The sequence below is a fragment of the Sphaeramia orbicularis genome, chromosome 17 (genome assembly GCF_902148855.1).
Source record: "Sphaeramia orbicularis chromosome 17, fSphaOr1.1, whole genome shotgun sequence".
Taxonomy (NCBI): domain Eukaryota; kingdom Metazoa; phylum Chordata; class Actinopteri; order Kurtiformes; family Apogonidae; genus Sphaeramia; species Sphaeramia orbicularis.
In genome coordinates, this window is record NC_043973.1 from 47,173,671 (window position 1) to 47,200,049 (window position 26,379).

The 26,379-nt window shown below is 35.6% G+C and overlaps 1 protein-coding gene across 1 annotated transcript in view; it reads right to left on the reverse strand.

Moving 5' to 3' along the window:
- The window catches only part of astn1 (astrotactin 1), a 982,704-nt gene that overhangs the window by 801,595 nt on the left and 154,730 nt on the right, over positions 1–26,379 (reverse strand). Inside the window, 2 exon segments of the mRNA XM_030160213.1 lie at positions 11,728–11,883; positions 11,885–11,910. Coding sequence (XP_030016073.1) covers positions 11,728–11,883; positions 11,885–11,910 — 182 coding nt within the window.

The window sequence follows — 26,379 nt, forward strand, 5'->3', positions numbered from 1 at the left end:
TGGAAAAATTTGATCTTCTCATAATCTGCGCCCAAACTTTATCTTGGTCACCAAGTTTAATACCAAAATAAGATTGGTAAGCACACTTTATGAAACTTGTGACTTGATTCTGTTAGGTACAATGGTGTATTCACTGCAGATGTAGCAGAATACGTCAGGCTTATTTTTGCAAGATCTTCTAGTCGAAGCCATTTCATTCACCTGTAATATTAAAAAAAAACCATTAATCATAAATTGGCAAAAGTAAAATCTTCAGAACTCGTTTATTGCAAGAAATATGAAAGAATTTTGTATCATATGATGTGAAAATGCCCATAAATGTAAGCAAAAACGTTAAAAAGCCAATATGTAGCATAGTTCAGAAAGTTGACCTGATTGAGCAAAATTAATGTGATTTTTGGATTCTGCACACCAACATTATCCTAAATCAGCTCAAAAAACTTCAACAATAAATTTGTTGTTGACCAGTGTAATTTGTAATACCACAAAATGTAACACAAAAATTGTACAAAAATATAGTATAATACAAATATATATATATATATATATATATATATATATATATATTAGTTGTGGTAGAGAATTACTATATACAGTCACAGCACAAAAAATATTTTTGAAATTTAGAGGTAGAACATTTAAAATCATAAATGTAAGTATTAAATAAATGAATCAAAGACTAATAAAAGTGGGTTTAGATAAATATGAGCCCTTTACGGTAAAATAAAAAACCACCATCCACCTTCTGAATCATAATTTTCTCACCTCTTAAAAACTGTAGTCCATTTATGACCAAACTCTGAGTTTCCTCTTGTTTCTAGAGGCTTTTTTGTTATTGTATCTCGCTAAAAACACTGCATTTTTGCATCATTTAGTATTCAAATCGTGATAACATTTGGCTGACGTTAACACTGGTGCACTTTTCCCTGTACATGCAGCTGCAGTGTTTCTATTAATTACCTCGACCGCAGAGGCCTAATTTGTCTCTTTGGAGTTTTATAATGAATCCAAAATGTTTTTACACTCTTACGTAACTCTGAAACATCTGTGTAAATCAGACCAACTGCACATCGGAGTTTTGAATATGGACCTGCAGCCGAGGGACTTGGACTAATTCTTCATAATTATTTACTTCAGAAGCAACAAAATATGTTAATTCTGCAAATTAACCCTTTAAACCCTGAGTCTAAAATCATCCACCTGGACTTTTTTTCTTCTTTTGACACTAAAAAGTAAGTGTGGGTGATGAAGGGAATTTTGGTATCTATCCAGTACCAACTAAATACAGGGATAGTATCGCTGATACCGATACCGATACTGATACCGATACTTTTGACTTGAAATGTCATTAACATCAATAATTTTGTGATTTTGCCTTTATGATAAAACACAGGATAAAGATGTTGAGATCATCTAGACGGTTTGTTTTTTTGTTTGTTGTGGAGTTGTTTTTATTTTTATTTTATGTTTTTATTTTTTGTTTCTGATATTTGGTTTATTTATTCTTTTTTTCTGTTGCTGGTATTATCATTGTTATTGTAATTGTTTTGTATTGTGTGCTGTTGTTGATTTTTGGTTTTTGTTTTGTTGTGTTGAGTGGATGTACATCCTGTTTGTTGAGTTAGTAGTGGGAAATTGTGGTGCTTTGTTTTTGTGTTGTTGATGACCCCAGGAAGAGTAGCTGCTGTGGTGTGCAGCAGCTAATGGGGATCAAACAAATAAACTAAACTAAACCACAATATAAAAGAATTTAACAGTATAAACATAAGAAAACAATGAACTTTTTACTACACACAGTTGTTTAAGACAAAGTCACTGGTGCAAAATAACAAAAAAAGCAAAAGCAAAAATATAAATATAACAAAGTCAACAACCCAACAAAACATACTTTCCAGTGTTCGGGGGGGGGGGGGGGGGGGGGCTGGAGAAAAGCTGCGCTCGCATGAATTCTGTGAGGAAATTTGAGTAATTTGCTGGATGTATAGAAGAGAAACTGCAACAAAAGTATCGATCTCATCACACTAGTATCGATCGGATACCGATACTCACCTTGGTATCAATACTATCGATATTTAGATCGATACGCCCAGCCCTAATAACAAGGTTTGAAACTATGCTGTGAGTGAGTCCGTTTGCCCATTGTTCCACAGCACCTTTTTTTTCCCAGATCTTTCAAAATCTAGCAGTCATTTACAATTTACTGCATGTTCTAATTCTGCCAAAACAGCTTCTCCTCAGCTTCTAGTACAGGTGTGAGTGAAAGTACCGTAATGACCCAATAAAACCTGTAAAGAGCAAAGTCTCAGGATTCTGAAACTGTTGGAATTTTTCCAATTGCACAAACAGTGAAATAGCTACAACCATCCAAACTGCATATGCGCAGAGTGTGTCAGCGATGATGTGTCAGGTTTTAAAGAGTTAACATGGACTAAACTTGAACACTTTAATGCAGACAGATGCTAAAGTATCGCTATAAACAGATATGGTTTGACATAAAAGCTACAAACCCTTAGGTTAGTGCAAAAAATCCTATAATTACACTGATAAACAGGGAGTTTACGATGAATATCAGATAAGTTTAAAAGGGTTTGACAGAGTCTTAATGACATTATCTGTTAAATCCATCTGAAAAATGGATTATAAACCAGACTAAGATTAGATTACGCACCCTCTGACCTCATAACCATGACTGTACTGCACTACTGCTGCACGTACACTTTATATCCTGTTATACTTTATTCTTTATACTGTGTATTTATTCTTATTCTGTTTTTTTTTTTTTTTTAACTCTGTTTAAATGCATGACATTGAACAAGGTGAGACAGAAACAGCATCTCAGTTCTCTGCATGTTTAAGCATGTAGTGAACAGACAATAAAGACTTTTTGAGATCATGCAGATCTACTACTGAGTAAAGACGGACGTCCATGAAGAAAAGTCCAAATAAGACACATGCCTAATTATACACTTTATGACTCTGGATACCAGTACGCTCTAGAATATTTTCACATAAAATGCTCTGTTAAGTGGTTGATTTATTATACTGTCTGAAACACTACAGGGCTTTTATTCTGAAACAGTTAAAGAAGTGCTGCATTTGAACAGAAAACCAGGTTTCCCAATAATTACAAATATTTTCCATTTAATAAACAGACAATATTTAAAAAAAAAATAAAAATAATAATAATAATAATAATAATAATAATAATAATAATAATGATGGTGTGAGTGAGTGAGTGAGGGATGTATGTATAAAGAGAAAGAGAGGGAGAGAGATGTATGTATATATAGATAGATGTACGTACAGAGAGAGAGAGATGTATAAAGAGAGAGAGATGCATGTGTAGGGAGAGAGAGCAATATGTATGTATATGTACAGAGATGTATGTACAGAGAGAGGGAGAGAGATGTGAAGAGAGAGAGAGATGTATGTATATATAGAGAAGTGTATGTACAGAGAGATGTATAAAGAGAGAGATGTATGTGTAGAGAGAGAGATGTATGTGAAAAGAGAGATGTATAAAGAGAGACAGATGTATAAAGAGAGAGAGATGTATGTGTAGAGAGAGAGAGAGAGGATATGTAAATATCTATAGAGAAATATGTACAGAGAGAGAGATGTATGTGTACAGAGAGAGAGAGAGAGAGAGAGAGATGTATGTATCTATAGACAAATGTATGTACAGAGAGAGAGAGGGAGAGAGAGAGAGATGTATGTATCTATAGACAAATGTATGTACAGAGAGAGAGAGAGAGAGGGAGAGAGAGAGAGATGTATGTATCTATAGACAAATGTATGTAGAGAGAAAGAGAGAGATGTATGTATCTATAGAGAAATGTATGTACAGAGAGAGAGAGAGAGAGAGATGTGTCTGGAGACAGAGAGAGAGAGAGAATGTATGTATAAAGAGAGAGAGGGAGAGAGAGATGTATGCATATATATAGAGATATGAATAAAGGGAGATGTATGTACAGACAGTCAGACTTTCTTCTTGCAGGTTCTATTCTGTCATTCTTCTGGTCTATCCCTTCATTCAAACGTCCACATCTGGACGCTCTCCCTGTGCTGACTGGCTGCTGTCCTACATGGTCCCACATCCTAAATGCAGAGTGCTCCAGTGGCAGGTGTGAGCTGGGGCTAAAACAGACCCTAACGCCGCCTTCACAGGACCCTGTTTGTATCTGCGCAGAGGCTGAACACTGACACGGCGTTGGATTTATAGGTCGGGGCCTCCAGCCGGGTGGCAAGCTGCAGCGGGGCCCGGGCAGCGCAGCGGCAACACCGCCTCCATCTGTCGTCACGGTCTGCTCAGATCTGCATGCTAATCCTTCTGTAGCCCAACCTGGGTGAAAAAACACCCCAGTGGCAGCACTACCGCCACGGCTCTTTCAGGATGAGGAATTAGCACAGAAGACACACAGCTGAGCATGATGGGAAATGATCAAAAATGCAGATAGAGCAAGGGATAAAAAAAAAAAAAAACAAAACAAAAACCAAGTGTTGTGTTTTTTCTTTCTGCATAAACTTGTCACTGTTCAGACCCAGCTCCATGCACTTGATCAGGGGTGTCAAACATGTGGCCCGTGGACCAAAACCAGCCCGCTAAAGCTTTCTATCCGGTCTGTGGAAATTTCCAAAATGCAGAAATTACACAGAAGATATTAGATTCAGACTTTATAAGACTTCAGTAACCCGCCATATCACAGCATGTACATGTGCAAATATACTGTAAATACGTATATGATACTATTTATGTAGATGAGGGGTGTCAAAGCCATTTTAGTTCAGGGGCCACATTCAGCTACATTTGATCTGCAGTGGGCCGAACCAGTAAAATAATAACATAATAACCTATGAATGATGACAATTCCACATTTTTGTCTGTGTTTTAATGCAAAAAAAAAAACAAAAAACATTAAATTATGAAAATACTTACTTTTATGAAGTATCCAAACACAAAAGATGTGAATAACCTGAAAAAAACTGAAATTTCTTAAGAAAAAATGGTGCAATTTTAACAACATTCAGCCTCCACTTATCATTTCTACATGTGCATTATGGATCAGATCTACAAAGACACTAAACACTGAGGAACAGGCAGAAAACTGTTCAAATTGTGCTTCATTTTCTTTAGACATTTCAGGTTGTTCATATTTGTTCAGATTATTCACATTTTTTTGTTACAGGATAATTTGTAAATGTAAGTATTTTCATAATTTAATGTTATTTTTTTGCACTAAAACAAAGATAAAAATTTGAAGTTGTTAATTCAAGATTTAGACGTATATTGCAGGTCACGTGTTGTGATTAGACGCTGCGTATAAAACACCTGTGGAAGTCTGTCTGCCCTCAGTCTGATGAAGGGCCTCGGCCCCAAACGTCACGTAGATGAATAAATGTTTTGGCAGCTCACCGGCCTTTATTTTTTCATGGTTAATGTTGGGATCCTGCACACCTCCTATTTTTGGATATGTGTCGTTTACCTTTTTTCATGTCCGCTCTTAGAAATAATGAGAGCCCAGGTGATCTGCCTCGGTGGAGGTCTGTGCTCTCCGAGTGCTTTTCTAGTTTTGACCATGTGTCATGTTCTGCAAATACATGCTCTAAATAACAATATTTTATTTGGAATTTGGGTAAAATGTTGTCAGTAGGTTAGAGAATAAAATAAAAATGTTCATTTTACTCAAACACATACCTATAAATGGAAAAAAAACAATAAAAGACGACTGCAAAATGATCACTTTCTCTGATTTTTCCACAGCTGTATACGCTCCACCTCACCTGAAGCTCCTGAAACCCTCGGGCCTGTCACTATTCTGCCTCATTGTGTTTGTGATTTGCACTCGTGTACAGTTTACAGCAAATGCATAGCGTGCACTTTAGCTGTGCAACACGCCACAGGGCACGGATGCATTCAGCGTGGAGGAGGGATGTAATACAAGCGCAAAAACACAGAGGCAGTCAGGCTGGAGTCGCTTAATTTAGGCTAAAAATATTATAATTATAGCTTTTTTTTATAATTGTCGGGGAGCCAAAAAGAATCAAAGAAGTACATCCTGTGTTTCTGTGGAAGACGCATTAATAAAGTTCCACATTTGTGTTGCAGGATGTGGAGTTTTGCATGCCTGCACTGTATCAAACCTTATCTGCTATGTCGGCAGAGAAGGAAATGAATCCTTAGATCCCGCAGTTTCCTCTTGCCTGAGGAAATGTATATTTATTAGATCTTAGATATGCCACACCTACTTCCAATGCCCTTTCCCAGCCCAAAGACATTACAATCGTGCTTTGATGGATGATATGTATGTTCAGACATTGAAAGCACATTATGGCTGCATACACAAATGATTAGTCAGCTTGAGAAGACTTTTCGCCAGCAGCTACATCTGCTGAGCGGAGGCAGGGAGCCACGCATCGACACCCGCTGAATGTCAACGACCTTCAGCCCTTCAAGTAATGACAAATAACTGACCTTGACTGCCTTCGTCATGTTTTGCATGTATAAGCAAGCATCAAGTGCAGGGATGTTCGACTCATTGTATTTCAGGTTCCACATTCAGCCCAATTCCATCTAAAATGGACCGGACCAGTAAAATAATAATATAATAGCATATAAATAATGACTCTTTGTTTTAATGGAAAAAAACAACATTGAATTACTGAAATATTTACATTTACAAACCATCTTTTAACAATAAAATGTGAACCTGAAATGTCTGAAGAAAATTAAATAGATTTTTAAGGGGGTTTCCAGAAAATTCCAGTTTTTTCAGGTTATTCACATCTTTTCTGTTTGGATAGTTTGAAAATGTTTTCATAATTTGTCAAACTCATTTTAGTTCAGGTTCCACATTCAGCTGGTTCGATCTCAAGTGGGTTGAACCAGTAAAAAATAAGATGATAACCTATAAATAATGACAACTCCAAATGTTTTTCTTTTTTAGTGCAAAAAATGGCACTGAATTATGAAAATATTTACATTTACAAACTATCCTTGAACAATAAAATGTGAATGACCTGAAAAAATATGAACAACTTCATATTGTTAAAATTGCACTTCATTTTTTCCAGGAAAATCCTTTTTTTTTTTTCAGGTTGTTCACATCTTTTCTGTTTGTAAATGTTATCATAATTTCATGTTATGTGCACTAAAGCAGGAGAGTTAAACTCATTTTAGTTCAGGGGCCAAGTTCAACCCAATTTGATCTCAAGTGGGTCAGACCAGTAAAATAATAACATTATAGTATCCAAATAATGACAACTAAATTTTTTTCTCTTTGTTTTAGTGCAAAAAATAACAGTGAATTATGAAAATAAAAAAATAAAAACAGCGGGAAAAAAATATGAACAACTGGAAATGTCTGAAGAATATTAAATGCATTTTTAACAATATTCTTAAATGTTTTGTGCCTTTTGCAGATCCCATCTGTAATGCACATGTATAAATGATACGTATGAGGCATAATATTGTTAAAATTGCACCAGTTTGTAAATGTTTTCATAATTTCATGTTATTTGCACTAAAATAGGAGTGTCCAACTCATTTGAGTTCAGGTTCCACATTCAACCCAATGTGATCTCAAGTGGGCTGAACCAGTAAAATAACAACATAAGAGCATAGAAAAAAAATTATTTGTTATCATTTATGTTTGTTTTAGTGCAAAAAAATAACAGCGAATTATGAAAATATTTACATTTAAAAACTATCCCGTCACAAAAAATGATGTGAATAACCTGAAAAAACTGAATTTCTCAAGACAAATAAGTGCTATTTTAACAATATTCTGTCTCAGTTTATCATTTTCATATGTATATTCCAACTTACAGATCACAGTGGATCTACAAATACACAAAACATTTCATAACAGACAGAATATTGTTAAAATTGCACTTATCTTAAGACATTTCAGGTTGTTTATATGTATTCCGGTGATTCCCATTTTTTGTGAACGGACAGCTTGTTTGAGTGTAAAAAAAAAAAAAAGAAAAAAAGAAAATTACATGAACATATTTGCATTTAGAAGGAGAAAAAATTATACTTGTCATTATTTATAGGTTATTGTGACAGTATTTAACTGGGTCTGACCCACTTTACATCATATGTGGAACCTGAACTAAAACGAGTTCAACACCTTTGATTTTATTCATCCTGCAAAAAAAGAAAAAATGTTCTATTTCTATGAATATTTATATAAATTTAAATTTAAATACTATACACATATTTACAATATATTTATACATATTTGCAAGGGGTGTGATATAGGTGGGTGGGGGGGGTACTGAAAATTTATTTACATTTATTTGCATTTACAAAGAGAAAAATGTGGAGTTTGTGGAGTATTTATGGGTTATTCTGTTCTTATTTAACAGGTCTGACCCACTTTAGATCATATTGTTCTGAATGTGGAACCTGAACTTAAAGGATTTGGACCCCCTTGACTGTTAATATCTTCTACAAATTCATCCCAGGGGCAAGAAAGGACCCTTTAAGAGGCCGGTTTTGGCCCGCAAGCCATATGTTTGACACCCCTGATTTAGGACGAGTTACTGTAGTGCAGCGTAGATGGAGAGGCACAGATACGGAACCTGGAATCTGTACAACAGGTATAGCACCACCACACAACCTGCAGGATTTATCGACTCCCAAAATTACTCCGAGGGAAAGTGTGCGGTCAGCTGTTTCCACGGGAATATCGAGTCCAAGGAGACGGTGAAACAAAACAAGAGGGACAGGGACAGGTTAGCGTATTTCTGAGATGATGCCTGAGAGGGAGTTTCAGCCGCAGGCAAAACGACTCCACCACATTAAAGCAACACTTCAGACTTTTTCAGCCTTCAGACAATATTTTCCAGGTCGTTTTGGTGGTAAAACAACTCACCAAGGTTAGAATAGTCTGGGATTTTTCATTATAGTTTAGTTTTAGTAAGTTTAGACTTTTTTTTTTTCTCTTATTCAGTTAGTTTTAATTTGTTTTTAGAGCAGGTTTGCTAGTTTTTATTAGTTTTGTTTTTTTTTCCCTAAATGCTTAGTTTTAGTTTAGTTTTAATTTTTTTGTATCTTTTCTCTTCTTCACCGTCGTATTCACATAAATCCCAGACAGGACTCTGCTGCTTTAGTCTCCATGTTTCCGACTCTAAACCAAATGATGGACCGTGAAGTACCGTATGGTGCCAGCAGCTAAAATTGATGGAGTGAAATAAATCAATTTCATATCAATCTGACATTGACAAAACGAAAACAAAGGGAATTTTATCCATAATTTTTATTCGTTTTAGTTTTGTAAGCACACAGTACAGTTTCAGTTAGTTTTAATTAGTTTTTAGAGCAGGTTTGCTAGGTTTTATTAGTTTAAATTTTTTCTAAATGCTTAGTTTTAGTTTGGTTTTAGATTTTTTTATATCTTTTATCTTCTTCGCCGTCGTATTCAAATAAATCCCAGAAAGGACTCTGCTGCCTTCTCCCAACTTTAGTCTCCATGTTTCCAGGTAGAGTGGGGACCAGAAGACGACTGGAAACCACAAGTGACGACAAGTGATGGACCGTTAAGTGTCATACAGTGCCAACAGCTAAAATTGCTTGAGGGAAATAAATCGATTTCTTATCAATCCAATGTTGACAAAGACAAAACCGAAGGGAATTTGATCCATAATTTTTATACGTTTTACTTAGTTTTGTAAGCACACAATACAGTTTCAGTTAGTTATCACTTTTTTCTTTTAAATATAGTTTTTATTTATTTCAGTCAACGAAAATGTTTTTACAATTCTAGTTTTCGTCATTTCGTTAGCTTCACTAACGATAATAACCTTGCAACTCACAATAGGTTCAATTACACTTTTGTCATCACTCCAGAGCGTCTGTATTGCCTGCACTGGCATTATGCAACTTCTGGGTTCAGGTCAGGACTCCGACATAAAAAAAAAAAAAAATTTAAAAAAACTACAAATTTTACTGTTTTACGGCGTACGTCACTGATACATCATGTAGTTGATGGGCACATGCACGTGCAGTGACCGACACTGACCAGAGTTTGGCGTCAAGGTTATTATCGTTAAAGAAAACTAACAAAATGACGAAAACTAGAATTGTAAAAACATTCTTGTTAACTGAAATAAATAAAAACTATAATTAAAAGAAAAAAATAACTAACTGAAACTGTATTGTGTGCTTACAAAAATAACTAAAACGGATAAAAATTATGGATCAAATTCCCTTCGTTTTCGTCTTTGTCAACCCGGACTGATATGAAATCGATTTATTTCACTCAAGCAATTTTAGCTGCTGCCACAAAATGATATTTAACGGTCTGTCATTTGTCGTCACATGTCGTCTTTTCGTTCCCACTCTACCTGGAAACATGCAGACTAAAGTTGGGAGAAAGCAGCAGAGTCCTGTCTGGGATTTATTGAATACGACGGAGAAGAAGAGAAAAGATATGAAAAAAAAAAAAAAAAAAAACTAAACTAACACTAAGCATTTAGACAAAAAAAAGAAAACTAATAAAAACTATCAAACCTGCTCTAAAAACAAATTAAAACAAACTGAATTAGAGAAAAAAAAGTCAAAACTAAATAAAACTAAACTATAATGAAAAATCCAAAACTATTATTACCTTGTTTGGCGTCCTGGCTTTTGAGCTTTTATGTTCGTTTTTTAGGAATAAAGGAGATGAGCTCCAGGGATGATGATAATAATAATAATAATAATAATAATAATAATAATAATAATAGCACAAATGTTCACTTCCAAAAAGAATTTTCAGGACTGTTGTGTCATGGCTTTCATGTTCATGTAATTCACATTTTTTTTGAAAGACTAGTTTGGAGATGTAAACATTTTCACATTGTAGTTATACTCTTTTTTTACTGTTATTATTTTACTTGTCCGACCCTTTTGGGATCATAATGGGCTGTATCTGGCCCCTAAACTAAAATGATTTTGACACTCCTGATGTAGGTCTTCATAAAAGTGCAGAGTAAATTCAAGGTTACTATAGCAAAATAGAGAAAAACATCACTTTTTTCAGCAAAATATATTACCTAAACAGAAAACCACAGTCTTAAACCACTGTCATTTGTCAAACGACATGAATCAGTGGTGTAGAAAATGTTAGTGTTTCCATGTTTGTTATGGAGCATCTAATTATCCAAATAAAACATATTTAATGCTCCTGAAAAACTGAGAATATGCATTTTAACTGAATTATCTAAATGTACTGATACAACTGGTGACTGAAAAGTTAATAACCATTTTAGTTCAGACAATATGAGATTTTTTGCATTATTTTTCTGACGTTTTCTACCAGGTTTCATTCAACACTCATCAGATTCGAATCAGTTTCTACTTATTTGTACTGCTTCTTTTCATGAGGTCCAAGGTCACATTAAATAGTGATTTTAACCTTTACAACACATTTAGCTCAGTTTTTTGTGCATCTTTAAAGGCTGTGCTCACATTTCCTGTATTTTCTTGTAGTATCTGAAAAAATAAATATATATATGATCATTCCAACACTACAAAAACAAAGCTCAAAGTGGGTTTGAGACTTCTGAACAGTACTGTATATATCCACGTTAAAAGAAAAGCAATTTGTCAGTTTTTGCCCAATTAATAAGATCCTATGAGGAATCCAAATGCTAGACCTTTGGACTCTATTTCCATTTTTAGCCGCTTTGTGTTCAGATGTAGAACAGTGTGGGTTTTTGTTTTTTTTTTTCTTCTCGTACCATGACAGAGATGTGCAGGATGCGCAGCTCCTCCTTTGCAGAGTCGTTGGCTGGGTCTTCGGTGGGTTCTGGGAGGCTCAGGCTGCCGTCCTGGTGGTGGATGTGGAACAGCAGAGTCCCGTTCTCCAGCCACTGCTGCCTCCAGCGCACCAGGGGGGATGTCCTCCGAGTTCCCAGAGATCTCTGCAACAGACGGACGCAGTTAAAAACTCAACATTCCAAGACAGAGAACATCATCTGTGGCTCAAAATGCTTTTAACCCCGCCCCCCCAAAGGAGAGGCAAAGGATATTGTTTCTGGTTTGGTTTGTTTGTTTGTTAACACTAGCAGCAAAAGTATTGGTTGAATTCATACCAAATTGGGTTTATAGATTGCTAGTGACCCAGAATAGATCTGATTACATTTTGGGAAAAGTAGGTCAAAGTTAAAATTTGTTATGAATTTTTTTTAAATATTTTTTCTTCTCCCATTTACTTATAATGGGTGAAATTGACAAATTCATGGGGCCCAGCATTCGTAGGGGGGCCCATAGAGCAGTGGAGGGGGTCCAGTGGATACAGGCTAGAAGTTGTGAAAATGTCGTCCAAGAGCCACTGTATAACAGAGGCATAGAAGTCAGGAGTCGGACATCGAAAGTATGTTAAGTTTCAGTTTTGTTTCACACTAGCGTAAGTGACAGTATGTGTTACTAAATGTTTTGTGTATTTGTAGATCCACTGTGATCTATAAGTTGTAATGCATGTGTTTAAATGACAAACTGAGGCGTAACATTAAAATTCAGTTAATTTTCTTCAGAAATTTAAAGTGATTTGTGGTTGTTCAATGTTTGAAAGGACACTTAATGTAAAGTAAACTTAAATATTTTCATGATGTAGTTTAACTTTTTTTTTTTTTTTTTTTTTTTTTTTTACATCAAGACAAAAAGAAAAAATTGAAGTCATTATTTATCGGTTATTATTCTGTTATTTTACTGCCACAGGCCAAATTTGACACCTCTGACCCCAAATTGACCTTGAAAATGAAGGTCAAGCTCAACACCCAAAAAAGTCATCCTAGAGTTTCCAAGGTTGCTCCTAAATACAAAACACAAAGGAGATCAGATGATTAGGTTTGGAGTTATCCTGTGCAACAACACCTGAAGTAACGGAAAGAACAGGTCAAGAACTGTCCTGGGATTTTGACAAACCATGTCAGCAAGAAAATATTCTGGAATTCACCAGAAAACAGACACATAACAGAGCTGATTACACCTGAGCATAACTGTATCAAATCTAACACCATTTAATGATCAGAAACTCCCTTTAAAAGGACTTTATGACTCCAGACTCCACTTCCAAGCAGCAGCAGCGGTGACTAAACAGTGGCCAATTACATCCTAATGGTGGCCGTCGCCAGCCAGTGTTCCCTCCCACACCTGAAACCCTTCATCTGCTGCCAGTGTTTTTTATCCACACCAGGAAGAGCAAGTGCACCAGGAACTGGAGAGGAAAGAGTGATTTTCCAAAAGCAGCAGAGCATAAAAAAACAGTGCTTTGTCAAACCTCAGCTCCTCAGACGTTTCCAGTCCTAGCTGTTTGAAGTAAGAGTGACGCCAAAACACACACACACACACATACACACACACACAGAGCGCAGAGATGGAAAACATTATAAATGCATGACAAAACTTTATGGGTGATTCTCTGTTGTGTAAGTGTGAAGTGTAGCAGAGACGCATCAGGCTCATAAGTCAGGAGAAGTAAGTACTCCGACTGGAAGACATAAATCCAACCGCAGATCACACACACAATCCTCTTTTTGTTTTGTTGTTTTGTTTTTTTCACCTAGCACTGTACAGTCACTTCCCTTTTCTGTACAATCACTTCCCTCCATGTACCTTCATGCCATCACTCCCAATAATGTGCAACAACTCTGTATAATGTTAATTATGTGCAACAGGTCACACAATAATCCTCTGCTCTTGCAGTAACAATGGAATATTTATTTAATATATTTATCAAACATAAAAAGAATGGAAAGAAACTTTTTACGTTACTTGTTACTTTTATGTTTCTAGACTTTGGGCAGAACCACATTTCTGTTCCTAAATGTGTAGGGCTACATAAAGTTCTACTATGAAGGACAGAACAGGTATTTCTTTTGTACTCTTTGTTTTAAAAAATGACACAGACAGAGCACTGGACAAGAAAACATTGAACTACTATAGGCTTCAACACCACCACTAAGCCCTGTCAAACTATATGAAATAACAGAGCCTCCATATATCTTAGGGGCATAGAGGTGAACACAAAATACATAAGGGCTTATTAGTTTTTGTCCAACTATTTTTTAGTCACCTAAATGAGGGCTTGTGACTATTGCGTAAGTGTAGCTGTTTCACTAGCGGATGTTTACATCGAAAAGAATGTGTTTGCACATGCCCGATGGTTTGGAGCATGCACATAATTCTTAGGGGGTAAAAAAAAAAAATTCAGGGGTAAAATATGTACATGACACATCAAATCTGTCCCTACGAAAAGTAGCATTGTGTCAAATTAAAAAAGGAAGAATGTTTCATTACCAAATTTTCAGTAATAGTGCATTACACTGCTTTTTACCCCCAAAAAGTAGTTACATTACTGTAACGTGTTACTTTGTAACTCGTTACACACAACACTGGGTACTGTATTGTATTGTACTGTAGTGTATGGTACTCTATTCTTTTCTATTCTATTCTATTGCTGCTGCAGAGGCTGAGTCTGGATGTAAATAGATGTTGACAGAACCGGCCCTGACCTCCCTGGGGCCCAGAGAAAAAACCTAAAATAGTGCTGAGGGGCCTCCATACCTGACCTGGAGGTCATGTCAACCATTTGCTGTTGCCATTTGCAGTCACACCTGACAGCCCAACGCTCCCTCTACAGTTCTATCTGCTTTAAAACAATTTGCTCCATCTGTCTGTCCACAAATAATTCATTCTCATGGCATTTTTTCTCTCTTTTTTTTCCCCTCTAAGGCCTGTAGGATAGTTTCACATCATCCTGTTATCAAAGCTGTCAAAACCGTCACCTAGGGCTAAGCAACGTCACAGTCTTAGGCTACGATCAGACAGCAGGTCTGAATGCACAATTCAGATTTTTTTGGTGAAATCCAATTTTTTCGTGTGCTCATTCATACTCAAAACTTATAGAAGTCGCATTTAATTTGTAATATGAACTGAATACGACCTTGAAGTGACCCACATGCGCAAAACAGGTCCTGACGTAATACGTCACCATGCAGGCATGCACTGTGTTTATGGAAGGAAATATGTTTTTCCTGTTTCTTCTCCTCCTGGGACACAGAGTTGTGATATTTGTTGCATTTTAATGACAAAGGTCAGATAAATGCGACCTGGCCGTTCAGACTGAAGTCACACTGTAAAATATCAGATACGTATCAGATTTAGGACCACATATGAAAGTGGCCTGGGTCGGATTTGAAAAAAATCTGATTGGTGCTGTTCAAACTGTCTGTAACAGGTCAGATACAGGTCACATATGGGCAACATATTTTCCAGACTTTTTCAAAACTGTTATTTTTTCCTTTGACTTTATGTACTTTTATACTTGCGTTCCTACTTTTTTGGTTGATATTGTACCTGTTGGGTGTAGTAAAAAGTTCATTTTAATAAATGTATGAATGAATGAGTGCATAATGTGCAGTAAATTATATTTTACTGACAGAAACATTTTCAAAACATATGAAAATCACAAAAGTGCATTCATATCACACAGACAAGTTTCACTAGAATCATTCTAGTACCGACCGGATAGTGCAGGGAGGGTTAGGTGTGGGTTTGACCACAGTGAATGTTCATGTATTTACACTTTATTTTACCAGGGAAAATCAACTGAGAACAGCTTCTCATTTACAATGATGACCTGTAAAGAGGCCCCAGCAGACAAAAACAAAACAAAAACAAAACAAAAGAAAAACAGATAAAAGGAAATAGTACAGATGAATCCAAGACTCACAACCCATGGTGAAGAGACTATGAAGTTCAAAACAACATGAATAACTTCTAGAGCAGTAGTTCCTAACCTTTTCTGGCTCATGACCTTATTTTAACATCACAAATTTCTGGCGACCTCAGACATTAAAAACGGAGACTTTTTTTTTTTTTTTGCTAAAATTCATTGGTTTTTGATCATGTAATAGTTTGCTATACTATGTTGCAAATAAACATTAATTTTAGAGGACATTTAGTCTATATAATGTATATTATTATGGACGGAGGCAGGAAATCCAGGTGTAGATTACTGCACAAAGTGAGAATTTTATTTTCCTTGGTCAGGATATGTACAGTCAGTCCAGCTTGGATTTACAAGGCTGACAATTAATACTGAACAAACAAGAACTCAAACTATGAATTATGAAAGAGCTGCAGCATCTGAAACTGACCACAATGAACATCTGACAGATAAACAGAACCACAGTGCTTCAGTTTCAGACGCAGTTTGTCATGTCTGTTATGGATTGGGATTGTCTCTTTCAACTCACCATATATTTTTATTAGTAAGTTGTTTTTGTTTGTTTGTGTGTTTTATTCAATTACTAGACATTTTAGGTGACCCCATTTGAATTCCAGGTGACCCCACATGGGGTCCCGACCCCAAGGTTGAAAAACACTGGGTTAGTGAAATCAGATCTTTTTTTTTTTTTTTTAAACGTTTTCCTCATGTATTGATTATCTTACATGATTATGTGCCTTTGAGCATTCTCTAAAATTCAACTATGAGAGGAACTTTTTCCGGACTTTATTAAGACTTTCACACAAAATCCCAGACTTTTCAAGGTCTGGAAAACAGCATTTCAAACTAATTCAATACATACTTTTTAAGACTTTCATGACCTGTGTATACGAACGTCTACAAGGTTTCACCTAATGCCAAAGCAGCGTCTGAGAACTGACTCAAAAACCCCAAGTGGAATCAAACGCATCACCACATGTCAAATCATACGAGATGGTTACGCTGCCTCATTTCGAGGCGGAAACAAAAAAAAATAACAAAAAACCCAAAAAGCAGGTCCCAGCGGCCTTGTTTGGCCCAAATATAAGGAAACTGTTCCACGTCCCTAATTCCTCCAGTCCTACCTCCGCTGCCTGGTAGTTGGGTCAGGAACCTGTCAGCTCACATTCACACTAGAACTGAACCACTCCACAGCTGGCTCCGGACCAAACCTCTTCTCCCAAATTGTACTCTGGTGAGATGAGACGCTCCCATCCACCATCAAGACTCACTAAAGAAGCACAAGTTTGGAAACAACTGAAAACTTCACTTTTCCAAGTAAACACCAGTTTACTGAAGACGCCCACGAAGAATGAACCACACAGAACTGATTCAAAACCCATAAAAACCCAAACCAAAAGCATCTACTGACCTAAACGGTTTAATACCTGTTGATCCATCAATCCTATCAATACATGTAAATAACTGGTGTAAAATACAGTTATTTATCTTTTCATGGTCATCAGATATGACCCATTTGGACGTTCAGAGGCTCCGTAGTTACCGTGGAAACACCGTCACCTTCTACAACATTGATTCATCAGTAAAATGCAGTGGATGGAGACTATTAACAGTTGCTTTTCCACTGACCCTCAAATTGCATGAATGTAACTTGCGCATAAAAATTTACCTAATGGAAAAATGAAAATTTTGCCAAAACTTGTTTTTCCATTAAGAGTTTTTGCGCTGCAAGAGGTGGTTTTTCGGGTGTAGCGCAATTGGTGAATCCTGCAAAACTGCAATGGAAAGACCTTTATCCACAACTAGAGTCAGGTGAATTAAAAAAAAACAGATGTTGACGGATGTTACAACAAGAGATGAAGAGTTTTAAAATAAACATGGCATGGTATGTGTGGACACACCAGGAAACGGAATCATTTTTCAACTCAGTACGAGATAGAAAGGTGATATATAATAATAATGAATATATTTGTAAATCAGCATCATGTTTTCATTTGTCGCCATGTTTATGGAATGACTTCTCGTGTCATCTCGCGATAATAAATAAACAAATCATCGCATTTGTGATTTAATGAAAAACCGACATTACGCACTTCTGTTTTTTCAACGTGTAGTAAATATCAGTAAAGTTTTGCACAGATATCCAATGGAAAAGTGACTATTGTTTTAATTTGCTGAAAAAGTCACTTTTTCTTTAGTTTTCTCTGTTTCTGATATAATAACCCTCAACTTTAATCTGAGCTTTTATGAACATCTATATATAGTGAATTAAATATGAGAAAATACCTGATTTTCACTGAAAAACACAAAAAATACACAAAATAATATTGTACTAAATGGTGATAAAGCACTTAAGGTTAAAAATAAAGAAAAATTCATTTGGCATCTCCGCTGAAATCTGGCTCCATCATGTCAGTGATGCAAAGTCAGAAATGCCCATTTCCTCTGAACTGTTTCTCTTCGGATCCATTTATTTTATTGAATTTCTCTGTTGAATTTATTTAGTTCTGCTCCATAAATGTCATTGCCTGGTGCAATAAATCAATCATTAAGGAATATGACAAGCTTTTTTATATGAAGTATATAAATAATATTTAGCTTTTATTCTTATAGACCCTATTGAAAGTGAAATTCAAAGTCTCAGGAAAACCGTCGCTTCGTCTTTAATTCACCATATTCAACCCAACAGTCCATGAAGGGAACGTTTCCTTCTCCATGCAGCCTCTATTCTTGTCGTTTCATTTCAGAAAAAAAGCATGAGCATGAGGTTCCGAGTTGCACTTTTCTTTAATTAACATAGTGACATTAACAGAGCAGCACAAACACTACTTAAATACTTCAAACACATGATCATTTACACTGTTGCCTATTTATCTCCACGCAGACCAAGAGGCAATTTCCCAAAGTGATTACAGTGCTAATCTGGGGTTTTTTTTTGTTCTTCTTGTCGTTTTTTGGTCAACTAAAAATACATGTTCTTGCTTGTATATTTATAGCAATAGCCACTTAGTGTATGAACATCCTTCATCATGTCCATTGTTGGTGGCTGAGGCCATCATTCCCCTTCCAAAGTCTAATTAGGTATTTGTAGATCCACTATGATCCATAAGTTGTGTTAATAATAAGCTGACATGCAATATTGTTGAAATAGTTTTTATTTTAGTTCCAAAATTTTAACAATATTATACCTTTTACCAAATGTACAGGGTGAGGAAGCAAAATTTACAATGAACATTTTGTTGTTTTTTTCTCAGCAGGCACTACGTCAATTGCCTTGAAGCCAAACATATATTGATGTCATAATCATACCTAACACTATTATTCATACCTTTTCAGAAACTTTTGCCCATATGAGTAATCAGGAAAGCAAACGTCAAAGAGAGTGTGATTTGCTGAATGCACTCGTCACACCAAAGGAGATTTCAAAAATAGTTGGAGTGTCCATAAAGACTGTTTATAATGGAAAGAAGAGAATGACTATGAGCAAAACTATTACGAGAAAGTCTGGAAGATACTATTAAAGAAGAATGGGAGAAGTTGTCGCCCGAATATTTGAGGAACACTTGCGCAAGTTTCAGGAAGCGTGTGAAGGCAGTTATTGAGAAAGAAGGAGGACACATAGAATAAAAACATTTTCTATTATGTCAGTTTTCTTGTGGCAAATAAATTCTCATGACTTTCAATAAACTAATTGGTCATACAATGTCTTTCAATCCCTGCCTCAAAATATTGTAAATTTTGCTTCCCCACCCTGTATGTGTCGCACTGCGTGTAATGCACATGTACAAATGGTAAGTTGAGGCATAATATTGTTAAAATTGCACTTATTTTCTTACAAAATTTCAGTTTTTCAGGTTATTCATATCATTTTTGTGAAAAAATCATTTGTAATTGGAAATATTTATACATTTTATTGCATTGAAATAAAAAGAAAACTTGGAGTTGTTGTATTTATAGGTATACATATTTGAGAACAAATAGGGCAAAGCAGAAACTACAAGCAAAACAGAACAAGAAAAATAAGTGAATTTAGACTTACATTACACATGGAAATTGCACACGTACTTCTTGAACATCTCCGAACCTTAAAATCGTCTTTAATTCCCCATATTCAACCCAACAGTCTATGAAGGGAACGTTTCCTTCTCCACGCAGCCTCTATTCTTACCGTTTCATTTCAGAAAAAAAGCATGAGCATGAGGTTCCGAGTTGCACTTTTCTTTAATTAACATAGTGACATTAACAGAGCAGCACAAACACTACTTAAATACTTCAAACACATGATCATTTACACTGTTGCCTATTTATCTCCACACAGACCGAGAGGCAATTTCCCAAAGTGATTACAGTGCTAATCTGTTTGTATTTTTTTATTTATTTATTTTTTTGTCAACTAAAAATACATGTTCTTGCTTGTATATTTATAGCAATAGCCACTTAGTGTATGAACATCCTTCATCATGTCCATTGTTGGTGGCTGAGGCCATCATTCCCCTTCCAAAGTCTAATTAGGTATTTGTAGATCACATCCTGTTTAATGCCACCATTAGCAAGATGGTACACAGCGCACATCTTTATGCAGTTTATGGATTACTTTGGACACTCTGCCTCTGAAATAGACTATTACACTAATTGCTAGTATGACGCAGTGCAGTACACAAATCTGTTATCAAACTATATTAAGCTAACTCCGCTGGTATACAAGCTATTACATAATTTAAGGCTTATTTTACACACAGATGTCACGGTGAAGTTAACAGAAGCAAGGCAAGCACAATTCAGAGTAGAACAGGGATGTTGAGGGCGCACTGAGGGGACACAGCCCATTAGTGTATAGTCCATAATTGATCAAAGTCCGTGTTACGCTCTGTTTTTTTTTTTTTTTTTTTGTGCAGCAGCGAAACGATGGTTGCGGGCAGAAATCAAGGATCTGTAAATAATAATGAGGATTAGGTCTGATCAAAAGAAAAGAGGCCCAGAACTGAGTGACTCCAGCAGCAACTTACGGCACTTCTGTTAGCATGGGAGATGAGAATTAGGACGGCATCGACAGAACAGCAGTAACAGAGGTAAGGTAAGGCTGGAGGAAGAAAAAAAAACAAAACAAAAAAAAACCCTTTATCGCCTTGTAGGTCTATATATAAACACAGGCTTACCCCGTACCGCACTACACCATTATACTGATTACTGCCCGAGATGTAGTTGCAAGCAAGATTTTTAGTGCTGATCGCAGGCTTTTACAAAACGTGCCAGCGCTAGGAACAAGATATTCCACCTTTGCACCTGCACGATGTGGGTCTCAATTCTCAGAGCTTCAGATTCATTTCATCTGTGTTTTTTTTTTTCTGCTTGGTCTTGTATGTCCACATGAAGATGAAGAAATGAGGAACAAAAAACAGGATAAATAGTATGTCACCAAGTTGAATTTGTGATGTTGTCAGGTTCTGTCTCTCTGTTAGAGTCCTGTGGTCTGGATGAAGGAGATCAGCCTTCCAGTAGGAGTGGGCGGTACTTTCACTGGAGGAGAACTCAACGAATTCAATCAAACTCCATATACGACTTCTATCAGTGATCAATAGGAACTACATTGATCTCTGTAACCATTTGCATGCTATAAACCATCAAAATATTAACTATTATAAGGAAAAACACATTTTTAATATTCCAAAAAAAATCATTAAAAATTCAAAATTGTTCAAAACTGTGAAGGAAGATACATAAAAATTTTGACTTGAATCCAACCAGTAGTTTTGGAGAAGATCTCAATGAAATCAAAACATTGGTCACTTTGTCTTTGACCCTTCAAGGTCAGTCAGGGTCAAAGGTCATGGATCCAAATGAAAGTCCAGATATGACTTCTATCAGTGATTAATGGGAACTATATTGATATCTGTAACCATTTGCACGTTATAAACCATCAAAATATTAACTATCAGAAGGAAAATTGCATTTTTAATATTCCAAAAAAATTATTAAAAATTCAAAAGTGTTCAAAACTGTGAAGGAAGATACATAAAAATTTTGACTTGAATCCAACCAGTAGTTTTGGAGAAGATCTCAATGAAATCAAAACACTGGTCACTTTGTGTTTGACCCTTCAAGGTCATTCAAGGTCAAAGGTCATGGACCCAAATGAAAGTCCAGATATGACTTCTATCAGTGATCAACAGGAACAATTTTAATATCTGTAACTATTTCCATGTTATAAACTAGGGCTGAACGATATGGACAAAATTTCGTATCTCGATATTCATGCCACATATCTTGATATCGATGTGATACGATATGACTACGGGTTCGGTGAAAACCAAGCACTTTTCAGAAAAATACTAACATTATAATACAAAAGAATGTGGAAAGTGCAGTTTTATTTATAAGAACTCACTGCCAGTCATCAACATTAACATAAAGTACAAATAAATTAAATTTGTTGTGACTTCCAGAGCTGTACATGCAGGGCGAGCACAAGGGAAATCTATATTGTTTATATCGTTGCTTTTTCGATATTAATATCTTGAATGTTCATATCTCGATATCGATACGATAACCATATATCTTTCAGCCCTATTATAAACCATCAAAATGTGGACCGTTTTCAGGAAAGGCACATTTTTAATATTCTAAAAATGCGTTAAAAATTCAAAATTGTTCAAAACTGTGAAAGAATCTACATAAAAATTTTGACTTGAATCCAACCAGTAGTTTTGGAGAAGATCTCAATGAAATCAAGACATTGGTGACCTTGGGTTTGACCCTTTAAGGTCACTCAAGGTCAAAGGTCATGGATCCAAATGAAAGTCCATGTATGACTTCTATCAGTGATCAGTAGTCACTATATTGATATCTGTAACCATTTACATGTTATAAACCATCAAAATATGGACCATTAAAAGTAATGGGAAATTTTTAATATTTCAAAAAATTCATCAAAAATTTTTAAATCTCTCAAAACTGTGAACCAACTTTGTACGTATTGTCCCCTACATAAAACATTTGAAATTAATCTGACCAGTAGTTTTGTCAGAGAAGATGTTTGAAGAAAGTGCTGAAGACGACAGCGCCTTCAGTCGCTCGTGGCGTATCGGCTGATGAGCTCCAAAGTCTGCAGCCAAACCCAGTAGTGGTATGCAGCGCTGCTCGGCCTGTGAACCTGCTTGTATAACAACTTCTGTGTGTTTGGAGGACGTTGCCAAGTCTTCTAAAATAACCCCGGTTTAAGGGCAGCGAGGCGCAGGAGGTAGAGGGGGTCGACGGCGAGGGTTGGAGGTTCAATCCCTGGCTCCTCCCATTAATATGTCAAAGTGTCCTTGTGCCAAACATTGAACCTGAGCTGTTCCCAGTGCAGCGCCGTCACCACTGGTGTGTGAATGGGTGAGCGAGGAGCATACGAAAGCAGAAGAACGGTGCATGAACCCACATCAGTTCAATGAGGCCGTCTGCTGCTTTGAGTATCCACCCATCACACCCCAGCACCTCCATCCTCCTCCTCTTATCCATTTTCAATATCTTTAGGCGTGTTTTGCATCTTTAAACTGATACTAAATCATAATAAAGGAATGCAATGATCGTATTTTTTCAGTTCTGCTACAAATAGTAATAAATTACAGTATTAGTATAGTAGTCGCGTCGTAATTTAATCCTTTAAGACTTATTTTTGTGGCAGCATCTGACCTTCCCTAAGTAATTTATCACCATCTATTATAATATTATATCTAGATTTTGCATTTTTCCGTGAAAATCAGGTATTTTCCCCTGTTTCATTTGCTGATCATGTCGAGGTTCATAAAAGCCCAGTGCAAATACAAAGGTTATTAATTAAAATCAGAGAGAACAGGAGAAAAACTGGCATTTCTGGCAAAAATATATCATTAACTGAAGACAAAAACAAATGTTTCCATCCACTGTCATTGATCCAACTCCATGGGTTTTACTGGGGATTCAATGTTGTAGAAGATGACCGTTTCCATGGTAACTACGGAGCCTCTGAACGTCCAAATGGGTCATATCTGATGACCATGAAAAGATGAATAACTGTATTTTACACCGATTATTTACATGTATTGATAGGATTAGTGGGTCAACAGGTGTTAAACATGTTAGATCAGTAGATGGTTTAGGTCTTTGAGGGTTAAAAGAACAACTGTGCATTTAAATGTACAGTTAGCATAGTTGTCTTTTTACAACACAATAACAAAAACAGAAAGATTCTTTTTCTTCAAAAACAAACAAAAAATCCCAAATAAAAGACAAGGCAAGTTTATTTGTATAGCACTAATCATACACAGGGTAACTCAAAGTGCTTTACAAAGGCATTAAAAAAAAAAAAAAAATCACAAGGAAAAAAAAAGCAAGATATTGAAACTACATTAAAATCAAAGAAGGGGAAGAAAAACATTAAAATCATCAGAGATAAAACGTGATTTTAAAAGACATCAATTATATTAAAATTAACATTAAAATTAAAGCAAAACATTAAAATCCAAACAGTGCATTTAAAAGACAAGATTGAAAAGCAGAAAAAGCAGAAAACAAGTGTTTATATGGAATGAGGCTATGATTTTACATGGATAGAATCTGGAAAAGCCACTAAACCACTTTACTACGTCAAATTTATTCACAGTATGAGTTTAGTCCAAACTCAACTACATGTAAATCAGAAGAAAACGTCACTTTTCTAGCTTTTGGTTGATGGCAGATGTTAAGGTTAGATTTAGAGGAAATCAGGGTCATACAATGGTAGACATGGTTTATTTAAACTATGAGTGTAAAGTATGCTCTTTTAATGCTTTAACACTCAGGTTACTTTTTACCTTTTCACCTGGGTTCTCTTATTATTTCTAAGAGTGGACATGAGAAATATGCCTTTCAAGTGTTAAGTCAAGTGTGATGGCCTTGATGTTTTTTTTTTTTGGAGATTGAGCCTGAATTATTATAATGTCTAAACTTACATGAAGCTGACAACTGTATTTTATTTCCCTGATTTCACATCTAAATATCCAGTATCCTAGGAGGCTTATCCTATCCTACAGTTTCCCAGTAAAGTCCATCTATCTATATGCACTGGAAAAATCTAACTCTTACCAAGTGTATTTTTCTCATTTCCAGTCAAAATATCTCATCACACTTAAAATAAGACATAATCACCTCAAGAGTAACTTTTCAGTGAGATTTAAGAAATGATTTTCAGACAATAGATCTGGAAAATCTTATTTCAAGAAATCTTACCAAGATAATTTTCACTTGTTCCATTGGCAGATGTTTTTTTGCTTGAATGAAGCAAAAAAAATAAATAATTTTATATATATATATATATATATATATATATATAGCATGAAGCAAAATAAATAAATAAATAAATAAATCTTGAATTAAGCAAAAAAAAATCTTGAATTATGCAAAAAACATTTGAATTACGCAAAACACATCTTGAATTAAGCAAAAAACATCTTGAATTAAGCAAAAAAATTTTGAATTATGCAAAAAAAAAATCTTGAATTAAGCAAAAAAAATCTTGAATTAAGCAAAAAACATCTTGAATTAAGCAAAAAAATTTTGAATTATGCAAAAAAAAAATCTTGAATTAAGCAAAAAAAATCTTGAATTAAGCAAAAAAAATCTTGAATTATGCAAAAAAAAATCTTGAATTAAGCAAAAAAAATCTTGAATTTAGCACACAAAAAAAATTTCTTGAATTAAGCAAAAAAAAAAAAAAATCTTGAATTAAGCAAAAAAAAATCTGCCAATTGAACAAGTGAAAATTCTCTTAAAAAATACACTTGGTAAGATTTACATTTTTTCCAGTGACTCCATCTTTGTATCTATGTCTCTATCCATCCATTGCAGAAAAGCATCATTAATGTTGTAATTCACTGTAAAAACAGTCAAAATGTGGCTCTAAGCAGGTTTGGTTTTCGCTCCGCTGTGGTCTAGGCTGTGTTCCCTCTGTGTTCCCATGGTTCCTCAGGTTCCCTCTTGGGTTCAGGGCCTGGTTTTGATCCTGGCCTCAGCTGTTTTTGCGTCCTGGGGGCTGATGCCTCCTGTACCTCGATGCCTTCCTGCCCTCTCACTTGTAGACTTTCATTTTTAATAAATTCCCCAGACCCTTCACGTCTGTGTGTTTGTGTTTGTGTCCTCTTCTGTTCTTAAGCCAGAACGTCAGTAGAAACAGCACAAACATTTTCTTGCTACAGTATATTTTTGACTGAACACTTGGACCACCAGAATGGGACAGATTACTGAGAATTTACTGTGTCTGTTGCACTTGTTGCAGGTTTACATACATGTGTAACGTCTCAAGGGTAGAAGAGAGAGGATTTTTAAAGGTGCACTGCAAAAAAAAAAAAAAAAAAACAAGATAAAAACACTACATCTGAGGAAAAAGGTACTAATTATCTGTCCATGCTGCAAGTTAAGTTCACTTGACAAGATTTCCTGAATTGGGATTGTTCAATCTAGAAATAAGTAGTCGTAGTTTATACTTAGTCATTAACCCTGTAAAGCCTGAACCATTAAATCAGTGACAGAAAATTCCAGTTCTTTGAAACTGGAGCCTTTATTGGTCCTTCTGAACATCCGAACAACTTTTTTTTCAAATATCAATTTCCATGTATGACTTTCAATTTTATTACTAATAATAATAATAATAATAATGGATCAGATT